The 13204-nt window shown below is 39.9% G+C and overlaps 1 protein-coding gene across 3 annotated transcripts in view; it reads left to right on the top strand.

Moving 5' to 3' along the window:
- Nucleotides 1-12345, top strand: part of Cps1 (carbamoyl-phosphate synthase 1) — a 120416-nt gene extending 108071 nt beyond the window's left edge. For 2 of the 3 annotated variants that reach the window (XM_055616578.1, XM_055616579.1), the window contains exons 35-39: nt 1615-1713; nt 8144-8203; nt 9154-9266; nt 10438-10567; nt 11340-12345. In XM_055616578.1, the coding sequence (XP_055472553.1) occupies nt 1615-1713; nt 8144-8203; nt 9154-9266; nt 10438-10567; nt 11340-11438 (501 nt within the window). In that variant the 3' untranslated portion in view covers nt 11439-12345. The remainder of the gene's footprint in view (nt 1-1614; nt 1714-8143; nt 8204-9153; nt 9267-10437; nt 10568-11339) is intronic. The other variant, XM_055616577.1, reaches the window with a different exon arrangement.
- The last annotated feature ends 859 nt before the right edge of the window (nt 12346-13204 follow it).

Genomic DNA, 13204 nt, shown 5'->3' with positions numbered 1-13204 from the left:
GTGATGGGCACCACATTCATTCCCAGATAAAGGATCCTGTCTTCAGGTTCATTATGATCCCATGACTCTGTTTTCAGCTGGCCCGGAGCCAGGTTAGGGAGAGCTCTCCTGCTCTTCCACTGCTTCTCTAGTATGGCAAGTTGGTTTTCAGGGTTTATGTCCCCTCTCTTTCATACAATGATGATAATAACAACTTATTTTTTTTTCATATTTGTAGTCTCACTTTCTAAACTACAAAAAATTCTTCTAATATTAAAGTCATATTACCAAGTGTCATCAAGTATGATGTTTTAAATTCTGTTTCATAACTGAAGTCAGAATAATACATCCAGTTTAGAGACCTCAACTATGCTTCAAAGAGACTTTTACAGTGTTTAAGTGGATTGTTGTAGAGAGCTGTATAAGCACAGAGCTTATCTTATTACATTTTATTTTATAGTGGTAAAGTGAGGATATGATCCTGATATTACAGGACTATTTGACTTTTTGTTTTTGTTTTTGTTTTTGTCTTTTTTGAATGGCGAGGTAGAAAACTGATGGGATACCTCTTTTGGGTAGCTGTGCTTCTGATGGGAATGCAGGTTCCTTTCAGTGGAAGTGAGACTCATTAACTTCCACTGACATTGCGTTGATGGGCCAGCATTTGACTGATTAAAATGCTCACTGCGGAGTGAAAAGCACTTGTGGTCAGCTGAAGGTTATACTCATGAGAACTTTCCTTGCCCAGCAAGAGGGAGTCATTTGCTTAAAGAATGAATTCAGCCGTCAGCATTATTTACTGTAATGGTGACTCTGAAAGCGTGCCAGATGATATGTGCAGAACTGACTCCCATCATGTTAAAATACACCACGTGTCCTCCAGTTACGGCAGCCGTTGGATCTGTAATGACAGTGTATAGCAGTTACCCTAGGGAAATCTCTGCGGACCCTACCAATTTGCGTTAGCTCGGCATCTTTTCCTTTCCCGTCTTTACACGTGGCTTGGGTACCCAGGAGGCGTTGCAGGATATTTTGGTTCCATCTATAAAAGTGATAAAAAAAAAAAAAAAGGAAAGAATAAGCTCTTTGGCGATGTTCATGTACTGGTTGCATTTCTTACGCACCCTTCTCATAAGGCATCTGAGATGATTTTAAACCGGTGAGTCAGTAGTTTGTCATTTCCGTCATTCCCTGCCCTGAGCTCATTCACTGGTGTGGGATAATATGACATATACAGTTATTTATACATTAATTTGTATCGATATTTGGAAAGTCACCATATTACACAACAGAAGCTGTGATTTGTATCCAAATAACTTGCAGTACCATCCGGTATGTTGTTCCACTGAGTGTTGTTGAATAGAGAAGGAGTTGTTTGTTCATTCATTATGCCTAATTAAAAACATAAGATACATCTGTCCTGGCCAGCCATGTAATCCTTGGATTCAGGCTGCTTGGTCTTTGGAAAAATACTGAAACAATCGAAACAATCTAGGAAAAGAGTTTATCAGTATATTGACCTCTATCAGTTTTTAGTTTTCTTTCCCCCCTTTCTCCTTTTTTTTTTTCTGTAATTTTATTAGACTATTTTCCCTTCCCGTATTTTATTTTATTTTTTTATTTAATCCTGAACAGGTGGCATGCTTTGGTGAGGGTATCCACACAGCCTTCCTCAAGGCAATGCTGTCTACAGGGTTTAAGATACCTCAGAAAGGCATTCTGATTGGAATCCAGGTGAGTGGCGTGTGGCTGTGCGCATTCTCAGGGAGCACATGGTTACTGGCTGGGATGGTAATTATGGTATAGAAGAGAGGGGAATTAGTTACTTTCTTTGGAAAATGGTAACTTACGGGAGCAACCACTGGTTCTTCAATTTGACCCCTTGGCCCTCTTTCTTGCAGCAGCAAATACAAAAGTAAATTGAGAAACAGAAGGAAAAGCATGTCTAGCGAGTGATTATTTATTTTGAAAGGGACTGTGTTAGAAATGCAATGCCCTCTAATCCTTGTTCAGGCCTTTTCTCTATTTTTTTCTCATTCATTCATTTATTTAGAATTTTTTTTACAATGTATTTTGATCAAACTTATTCTTCCTCCCCCCTCTTCCAGAGCTACCTCTCCTTTTTTTTGCCCCACCCAACTTTGTGTCCTGTATCTTTAAAAACCCATAAAGTATAGTTTGTGATGTCCATATACTCTTGGTTGTATGCTCTTCACTTGAGGGTGGTCAACCAAACAGGGACTATATTCTTCAAGCAAATTAACACACTCTCTTGCAGCTAACAGTTACCTTAGGTGGGGATGGGGCGACATGAAGGAGAGAGATTTTCTTCTTGTTGGAGTTTTGTCTGTCTTGGGCTTGCACAGGTCTTGTGCATCCTTTTTATGTACATAGGCCAAAGCAAGAAGAGATGACTATGAATGAACATTTAAACACAGTAACAAGAGCAGTATTGGTTTATCATCGCAAGTCATGTGTAAATAAATCTCAGGGTAAAAATTTGGACACAAAGTGTCAGTAACTTCTTGAAGTAATTATTGCAACAGTGTATACAGGTTCTTTTTGTAAGTTCCTGAAAAGTAATGTATATGCTTCTCAACTGGTCATTCATTTTGACTTGAGATTAGTAATTCTTATATCCTTTAAAAACAATGAGTGGTCATATATAACCTCCCCTGCTGTGACTTTAATAAGCTCAACCCCTGCATGGATTCACAAAAATCAATAAAAACATAATTAGAATAGAATCAGGTATTCTCAGGCCAGTGGGTGATTATTATGAATGCCTGACTCATTAGGGTGTCTTAATATCAGTAGATTAGACTCTGGAGACCGGACAGGTAGTCACTTTGTTGAAGTCTCTGGAAAGAGTAACTTGGGACTTCGATTTATGAAGGTGGCAGAAGGGCGATGGGGAGGACGTGGAACAGAGGCTAACAGGATGACTTCTTACGTGAGGCTTAATGGCAGCTTAGAGACGAATCACACCATATGAGTGACTTGTCACGTTATAAATGGTACTAAGTATTATTAAGTCCCAACTAGGAGAATATAGACCCAACTTCCAGTGAGGGCTTAAAGTTTAATGTGAGACTTGGGGACATTCAGAGGAGACCATGCCCTTAGCCCTCATCTTCACAACTAATCAAAACACGACTAACATTTTCAAATAGCAGTTTAAGGAGGCAGTGATGTATAAAATTGTGGCTTGTTTGGTTCCAGTGCTGCAGGGAAATGTGCCGCAAAATTAATTTGTCCCTATGAAATATTTGTGGGATTTGGGCATCAGTGAACAGAATTTTGCTTTGTAGGAGAAAAGGGGGACTTTATGGAGGGAGAAGAGTATTTTCAAAGTAATGAGATTTTATTAATTAAAATTCTACTTTTGAATGCATTGTTTTTAAAACAATCTTTCTTCAGCCACGTATGTGATTACAAAGCACATTCCGTTTGTGTATGAGTGGCAATTATTAGGGTTTTAAAAATATTTTTAGTACTAACTTAAGCGTAGTAGTTTAAAATTATGCTTACTGAAATGTCTACATTACAACAGGGAAAACTGATCAGTAGAAATGTAAGTCTCTAAAAATAGAAGGAATATAATTTTATGACTTATTTTATATGAGAGGCAAGGAACACCTGCCACTCCTAACATTTAATGTTTATATAGTTTCTCCATTCCATTCATGCTCATTTTCAAGAGCGCTTACACTGAAAATATGAGAGGAGGCTAGGCAGGGAGTCCATAGCTTTAAGTCTTAGAGATACTACCTCAGCTAGTCAAGGATTTAATCTACACTCAGCTTTTTACCCAAACTTCATTGCAGCATGGTTCCGGTCATCTGCGTTCTGTGTTGCAGGACTCGATTTGAAAACACACTGTAACATGTTATCACTGGGTCAGAAGAGTTTAGCCTAACTTTTCAAACACATAATCAGAATTGACTTAGCAGAGAACTAATGCAGAAATGAAGACCAGGGCTAGGAATGATGCCCGAAAGTCTCCGGTTGGGGAAGTTATTCAATCGTGTTAAGACAGAGGAAATCACCTTTGCATCATGGCTTCTTAGTGTGGTATCCCAGTGGTAGGCTGCTGCTGTAGGCTGCGCAGAACACCCAGAGTCGCATCGTTGCTGGGAATTTCCTTCCTTTCTCCTTCCCAGAGCAATGGAGAGGGTGTTCAGCATCCACTCCATCTGTAGTGAAGGTCTTCTCTCCCCTTCTTCGCATGGCCTGAGTTAGGGATGCGCTCTGAGTAGACAGATGTAGTGAAGACACTACATTCTACACTCATTCACTTGGTGCAACAGATTCCAAGAGAAAACTTGGGGATCGGAGAGACTGGGAATAGGGGGCAAGGTGACTCTGAAAAACAGCTTCCCTTAGTGTCACAGGCTGAAAACATTTTAAAATAAGCACTTATTATTAGCAGGTTTTTAATATGTACATGTGTGTGTGTGCGCGCGCGCGTGTTTGTGGTGGGCACATGCATGCACATACTTCCCTGTATTTGGCATTCTTGTTAAATCTGTACTTCTCCTTCCCATTGCAAACCTTTAGTCATGCACTCTCTTTCTGCCCTTTCTATGTTGGAGCCCAGGGTCAAATCACTCAGGAAGCTTGAAATATTTGTACCATACATCCTGTATACCTAGGACTTAGAAGAAAGGAGGAGTCAGGGTGCAGATTTTAGCAAAGCATCTTTGTCAGCTTAATTGCCACGTGCACTGGGGTCTCTAGTGAGAAGCCCTCTACACCCCAGGGCATCTGTAATAGAGGAAGCAGAATGTGGGTCTATGAGGCAACAGAATCACCCTTGATTTCCCCAAAGTCATTCCAGCCACCTTTCATCCTGTCACAGTGTATTTTTAGTTGCCATGAGCAGGCAATCTGCCTTGTTTTGAGGTTTTTCTAGAGCACCCTTTAACAATGAGTGATTTACTCCAGAGGACATGGAGAGCACTTTCTGTGTTTCCCCCTCTGATTGGGCTATTCAGCGATGCTGGTGAAGTGGCAAGCACCAGCCTGACATCTGGGCTTCAGCGCTGCTCAGAAACACAAAGCAAGCTTCTATTTGAAAAGACGACTCCGAGTGACATGAATAACCTTTTATCTTCAAAGAGGCATCATTAGGAACAACCACACAGTAGTCAACCCCGGCAAGTCCGTAGCATCCGCAGACATCTCTTGGTGTTAAGTTGGCTTTCTCTTCTCTCGCCGGAAGTTGGATTAGAGTGAAAATGACCATTGAAGGAAATAGATGCTTATCCCCCCTTTGAAAAGAACTTTTTCCTTATAAACGTTTCTAAGAACATAAACTACCTTTGTACTTTTCACCTCTACCAAGGAATGGATTCTTACATAGGTATTTTCAATCAGCTTTTAAATCTGAGGCTTCTCAGATGCAAGCTGACAGTGGTAATTTCTTTTTGTAGAGAGGCTGTTTTATGTGTCACAAGTGTTCAATACATGTTTGATAGAAGTTTATAATGTGTCTATGAAAGCCAACACCCCACACCAGAAGGCAGAGTGGTTCCCTGGCTGGGAGCTGCCAATACTGTCATGTTGGATATTTATCATTTTCACTTGGGGGACAGCAATGAAACCGCTTCATAATGAGGTTCTGCCCGGAATCTGCAGGTCTTAGAAGACTTGCTGACTTATTTTATTTTAAAATGGCAAAGAAAAAAAAATGCATTATGGTATTTCTCCCTCATTTTTTTCATTGTGACTTTGGTCAAGGTTAATGCATCTTGACCTTAAATTGCAAAGTGAGTAAAGGCTAACCCTTCCAGCCTCATTCGTTTCCATTCTCTAAACTAAAGTGTACATCAGAGTGACCTGAGGGTCTGAAAACCACTTATGACTGGGATTTCCACCTGATGCAATCATATGAGTGGAACCTGAGTTCCCCACTTTTAGGAAGTTCAGATGATGCTAATGCTTTGCTTTGGGATGTCTGGGAACCACCTTACTTGTGGTAGTTTGTTTTAGAAACCTGAAGAAAAGTCGGTTATCACATTATTATTATCACCATGTCCTCAGTGACTTTTCGCTAAGGGAATGCTTAAGAGACTGAGAGTCATTAGTTAAGTGCATGACTAATGCACCAATTATCCAAGCATTAGCGGAGACCTCGCCTGTCATTTGGTAAAAACTAAAGTCTGTTCTGTGTTTATCAGAAAGCCCAACTTTAATGTTACATATGAAGGGGAGGGTTAATAAAATGCAGAGATGCATTTTGTATGTTTCTTATCAAGGAATCTTAAATTATGAGGCGAATATAATGGATCACCTCGACTCTTGTTTCCCAAGCAAGGTCACACTTGAGCATATTAGTGTCCTCTTCTGCCTCGTGTGTGTTAAGTCAGTGCTGCATACTGCATTAAATTGTCCTAATGTCAATTAGTAAGAATTATTCTCTATTTTCTCTATATATTTTATAATTTTATTTTTTATGTAGAGCCATGAACTGATGGTATCTAAATACATTTTTTACCTGAGTGGAAATAGAAAGCTACTATTTGGGGGAATAGTTACCATTGTATTCTAGAAGGCTGTCGTGAATAACAGCTGTGCCTGCCTTAGCTCATATTCATCCATTGCATTTATCTTTTCTTTTTGCCAATGGTTTCTTCCCTTAAAACTGCAGTTCTGGGATTGAGAGGTCCAGAATTTAAAAAAGATTTTTATATTTAAACATAGTCTTTGGAGTCATTCCTTAGGATTGAGATCTTTTCTCAGAGAATCTTTTCCTGTTAATATAATGAGAATTTATGGGTCAAACATCATCAAAATTGTACAAGGATCTATATATGTCTTTAACTACAATTCTTAGTTTTGGGACTAGAAATATGATCATATCCAGTTTTTTCAAACATCGCTAGTGTGATTTCTAAATTGATCACAAGACAGTTACAGAAGCAACATTATATCACCAGTTAAACAAAGTCTTTTAAAATAAAAATCAGTAAAATAACCTCAACGAAAAAAAAAATAATAACAGATATACTCTTAAGCACATGTTATTTTAAATGGCTCAGGCACTAAAACACGATATTAAGGTCAATATCATATTTAACCTTTGGGCAGGTCAGCTTATTTTTGTTGTATGTCATCCTGCACATTGCCTTGAAAACACAAACTCTTAAAGACAGGGAGTTTTTGCTCATGTGGAACACCTGGTGACAGTGGGCAGAAATCCAGGGAAATCGGGGACAGCTGGGGTCCTGGGAAGGCTACAACAAAAGAACGAGAGAAGCTGTCTGAAAAACGAGCTGGACCAGTAGGAAAATCTATTTAGAATTGGTGTGTATGGTGAGAAACTTAGTTTGGACTACAGTTAAGTGATAGAAGAACCCGGGATTGAATACTAGGATCTAGGGGCAGGAATCTAGTCTTTGGGGGGAAAAAAGTGCAACTATTTCAATGTCAATGGTACTGACGGCTTTTTGTTTTTTGAGAGCTGCTATTAGCCCAGAAAGTGCTCTGTAGTGGTTGCTAGTACATTTTCCTCCTGCCCAATCACAGTGACCCAGTGCCACAAGTATCAAAGGGATGAGGAGACTGCCTCAGAGAAAAGCGAAATCACTCATGGAAACACAAATTAGTGAGCCTGAGGTGCCTCAAGAAAGAGGAGCATGATCATCACTCTTTGAGAAGTGAAGACGCAAGGCCGGGGGTATTAACTTTTCTGAGCATAAAGTGCTACATTTCTAGGGAAAGGTAAAGCCAGGACCTGAAAAGACGCTTCATACTCTAGGGATCTTTAGAGCACATGAAATTCTAGCAGCGCAAAATTAGAACTCACCGATGAGAGCAGGTTGTTTGGGATAGCGAAAGAGCCAGGCGCCAGCAAGGCTCACTTGGTGTTCAGATCTCAGCGTCTCTCTAACCAGGTGAAGAAACCACGCACCGGAAACAGTGTGGGTCTAAGTGTAGATGGCCGGGACTCAACGTGAATGAAAAAGCTTAGAGATAGGTGGGAGGCAGAGAACAAGATGACATTGATGGAATTTCATCCGCGCTGAAGAATAACTTATACCAAGGAAAAAGCAACATATGGGAGTTTCTTCTTATACTGGTGGGAAGGATATCACATTTAGAGTGTCTAACCAAGACAGTGTGTTATCTAGAAAGTGAATCCTGTTCATTTCTCTTCCAGCAATCTTTTCGTCCAAGATTCCTTGGTGTGGCTGAGCAGTTACACAATGAAGGTTTCAAGGTATACTCTCTTAGTTCTTTTTTAAAAAGTCGCTGTCTTTCAACATTGAATTTTGTCGATGAAATAAAATTCTGCACAAACAGGAAACCTGACTTTTCCATTTCAAAACCTCCACAGAGGATAATTGGCAGTTAATGATTGTTGGGGGGAGGAGAATGTCATTTTTTTTCAGTGTTGTAACCCCTGGTAAGATGATCTGTCTATAGTAAATAACCTTCCTCTCACCTTGCACCAAGAAACGCTAATTGAGTTCACTGGGTCACTCAAAAGAAGACATGAAAATAGGAGAGAAATCACTGGACAGAAGGCATCTTGTGAGAGAGAGGAGGATCAGAGAGAGGAATGGGGGTGAACACTAAAATTGGTTATATAAACAAATGAAACCATCAAACAATAAAGTTAAAAAAATAAACTTTACATCGTCAAAAATAATTAGAAAGGTTAGGTTTAACAAAACAACTACAAGTTGTCAGCTTATAAGCTTGGAAACTTTTGATGAAGCATAATTAGGACACTCACCAGTGTATTTCTGTATCTTTTTCTTTTCTCGATTCCGTGTGAGGTCATAGTTTCCAGCTGTTACAGTTCCAGTGGAGCGTCCTCTAGCAAACTGCTCTGCACACAGTCTCCGTCAGTAAAACAAAGTTATTCCCACAGCTCAGATTGGGCTTGTGGTCATGGATTTTGTTGACCGCATAAAAATATTTTCTAAGCTCTGACTAGTTCATTTACAAATACAGTTACAACCGAGACTCTTAAGTGTTTCCTCAGTGAAAAGGTTATAAAATATTTAAAGTATCTGCGCCCCATATTCTGAGCTCAAGAAGCTACTCTTGGCACCATGCTTCTTCATGTTTCTTTCTCTCCTCTCTGCTGTCAGGCATCCCGATGTCCCTCCATTAACAAAGGCTCCTTCTTTGTAGTAACCAGGTTTTCTCTTTCAAATGCAGCTTTTTGCCACAGAAGCCACATCAGACTGGCTCAACGCCAACAATGTCCCTGCCACCCCGGTGGCATGGCCATCTCAGGAAGGACAGAATCCCAGCCTCTCTTCCATCAGAAAGTAAGAACTGAAGAGTCCGTTTCCTGAGTTGGGGGGAAAAAAGAACCTAAAGGAAAAACAGAGGATAAATGGTGGAAGCTAGTACAACAGGAAGGCCTCACCTCACTTGCTTTCAAATCTTCTCAAAAGTGTGTTTGCTTAACAAGTGTACAAGTGAACACAGTTATGGGTGATAATTTATTCTTATAAAAAGTGTTATCGCTGTATGTGTGCACCTGTGTCTGTGATAGAAAGCATCTCTTACCTTCTGGTAAGAGTTCTTGACAGGTACAGGTAAAACTGTGAAGAACACAATGTAGTGCTTTCTATATTATGTCACATATGTATACACACAAAGTATGTATACATGTATGTGTGATTGGTCATCTATATTTCACGGAGTTTATGCATCAATAGATCAGTCAATTTATTGAAGCAGTTGCTACATGGAGAAAACTGGAGTAAGCATTTTGATGATGTTATCAACTAAATGGTGGTTCCTTAGGCCATATTGTCATCTGATTTTTAAGATAAGCTGCATGAGGCTTCAGGAAAGGCAGGGCATCCATTTTCCCAAAGCTACGTGGGATGAGTACACAATAGATCCTTCTGTGTCACCCCCTGGAGGTAACAGTTGACCTAATAATTTCAACATACCAAATTCTATGCAATATGCTACTTATTAAAGGTTGTTTAGAAATAATGATAATACGAATGAAAGAATAGCATCACGTACAGACTGTAGAATCCCTTTCTTAGAGTTTTGTCAAATGAAAACCAAATGGCTCCATGCTTTTGGCATTTGAATGTCTCTTAGTGTATGTTCAGTCAGTCCAACAGCAGAATGTGATTCAGGATAATTCACAAACAGGTGTTTTCATGCCTTCTCCTGTTAGGGAGTGGGGAGCAGGCACAGAGATCAAATTGTCAATTCTTGCTATATTGGGTGGTATTTTCAAGAGAAAATTTTGCATCCTGTTAGAGTTTTACTAGAGTTCAGAAACAAAATAAAAATTGTAATTTCTCAGCGAGTGCTGCTTGAACATCCATGCAGAAGTAGAAAGGAGCAAGCAGTGGTCAGCTCACTGTGTCACTTGTTAAAATGGCAAACGATAATTTGTCTTAGTAATTTTGAAACTAATTATGAAATAGGCGTTGCCAACTGCAGGATTTTATTTATTTCTTCTTTTAGGTTGATGAGAGATGGAAGCATTGACTTAGTGATTAATCTTCCCAATAACAACACCAAATTTGTCCACGATAATTATGTGATCCGGAGGACAGCGGTGGACAGTGGGATCGCTCTCCTCACCAATTTCCAGGTGTGTTCCCTCTTTTAAATATAAGCCACATGGAGGCTTTACCTTCAAGAGTGTTAACTACATCCAGCTACTTTCTCTCTCTCTCCCCCATGCAGCATTCAGAGCAGAGGGGGATTCTTTGATAGAATCTAAACAATGGTGTTAATATGGTAGATCATGGCCTCACTTGAAGAGTTAGACATTAAGCAATTGGGGTAATAAAAAGCCAGGAATAGGAGCAGTTCTTTTATGACCCATTCAATTATGCTCTGAGTGCATAGGTACAGCATAGTTTGGAATGAAGATTCAGTGCTGTCTTCAAGTGAAAGCCACTGCAGGAAAGCAACAGCTTATTGATCAAAGGTGCAGATGTAACCCACATGCTTGTCCACATATCTCTCTCTCTATCACACACACACACACACACACACACACACACACACAGAGAGAGAGAGAGAGAGAGAGAGAGAGAGAGAGAGAGATTTTATGAAGCACATTCAATTTTATTTGGCTGTGAGCCACCTGAGTGATCACAGAAAGAACCACATATCTGAGATTCACTAATGATCAGTTTATCATATTTTTTTGTAAGTTAGTTCTAATCCTTATTGTGGGAGAGGTAAATTTATTCAAAGTGAAGACTGAACTCTGGGGAAAAAAAACCCGACATTGCATCTTTCATTCCATACCCCTTTGAAAATTGGGAGCAGAACTTGTGACTTTTCACTCCGATTCATCCTGCATTCACTTTCATCTCTGGTAGGTTGCTGACATTCTTGACATTTTCTTTCAGGTGACCAAACTTTTTGCTGAAGCTGTGAAGAAATCTCGCACCGTGGACTCCAAGAGTCTGTTCCACTACAGGCAGTACAGTGCGGGAAAGGCAGCATAGAGCAGTAAGCATCCTGTGAATTCAGCCTTAAGTCATCATGAGCCACATCGCACCCAAGTGACCATTCCCAGCCTATCTCCAGAAATGGATGTTGTTGCCAAACTTTATTTTGGGTTTCTCTCTTCTTAATAGTCTGTATCTTTAACCATTAAATTGTTTCAGTCACTTTTTGTCAACTTCTTCCCAAGTCACTTGCTCTTTACAAGAGATTCAACCATTCACACCTTATTTTTTGTAGACTGACTTTTAACATATCATGGTGCTGGTTAATAATGATCAAAGTAGAGAAAGTTGATGTTGTCTCCTGAACTCTATACTCTAAACATATTCTTGTTTTTAAAGTAATATCTGCCACACTCAGAGCCCGCTAACGGGGCAGATTACCATGAAATTTTTGTTAAATGAGATATGGATTTAATTTACGAATGGCATCATAATATATATGTAGTGTTCCTTTTTTTGGATAATGATTCTCACTTTTTTACCTGAGCTAGAAATACCATTTCTTCTTCCCAGGATATACAATGTGAGGTTGGATTTCTTTGATGGATACTTTCCTGAGGTGTTGGAGGCCAGCAGATGGCAGAGGACACAGAGGGGTTACATTCTTGGTATTCTTGCTGGATTTTAACATAAGCAAAGAGAAATGTCCAGACTCATGAAGCCCACCTTCTGCTCAAAGTTTGGAACATTTTAGAAGTTGTTGTTCCTTTGTATGATGGATTCTGGAGATCGCCCAAGACTCAATCTGCATTCTGCATCCCACACACATTAAACATAGGGGTTCCCATTCCTTTACAGAAAAGAATTATTTTTCTTTCAAGGTAGCCTTTGTTGCTTTTAAGTGTTTTGGTTATTACAGTGCTTTAATTTGTGAACTTTTAAATAAAATACTATTAAGTGAAAATGCCGTTGAACTTCTTTATTTAACAAAATAAAATAGAGTAAGATAAAACAAAACCCATCCCATTCAAGAGGGACAATGCAAACCAACACAAGGAAAAGAACCCCGAGGGAAGGCACAAGAATCAGAGACCCATTTGATCATGCGTTCAGGAGTCCAGTGAAAACACTAAGTTAAAAGCCAAAGTACATGTACAGCACCTGTGCGGACCCGTGCTGGCAGTGTGCTGCCGTTTCAGTCTCTGTGGGTTCATAGGAACTGTGTTCTGTTGATCCTTGTTCTCCTGCTGTCCACCATCCCCTATGGCTCTTGCATTCCTCCCCTTCTTCTTTGGGGATCCCTGAGCTCTATGGGAGAAATTTGATGGAGACATCTCATTTAGGGCTGTGTATTCCAAGGTCTCTCTCTTCTCTCTTCTCTTCTCTTTTTATGCATAATGTCTGGCTGTGGGTCTCTCTATTGGTTCCATTTGCTGTGGGAGAAAGCTTCTCTGATGATGGCTGAGAGAGGCACTGATCTATGAGAATGGCAGAATTTCATTAGGGGATCATTTGATTGTTACTTTTTTTGTTGTTGTTTGTTTTTTTGAGACAGGATTTTTCTGTGTAGCCTTGCTTTGTAAACCAGGCTGGCTTTGAATTCACAGAGATCCACCTGCCTCTACCTCCCTGAGTGCTAGGATTACAGGCATGCGCCGCCATGCTCAGCTTTATTCTTACCTTTTTAAAGACCAATAGTATTTGGGTTCACCCTAGGTCTCTGAGCTATGCAGTTTCTGGTGCTTGGTCATTCAGGCAGTATTGGGTATGGGTCCGATCTCATGGAGTAGGCCTCAATTTAAATCAGACATTGGTTGGCTACT

Source organism: Psammomys obesus, unplaced genomic scaffold (assembly GCF_907164565.1).
Source record: "Psammomys obesus unplaced genomic scaffold, mPsaObe1.curated_primary_1811, whole genome shotgun sequence".
Lineage (NCBI taxonomy): Eukaryota > Metazoa > Chordata > Mammalia > Rodentia > Muridae > Psammomys > Psammomys obesus.
Note: the sequence above shows the minus strand (reverse complement) of the source record. Positions and strands in the feature narration are given on the sequence as shown.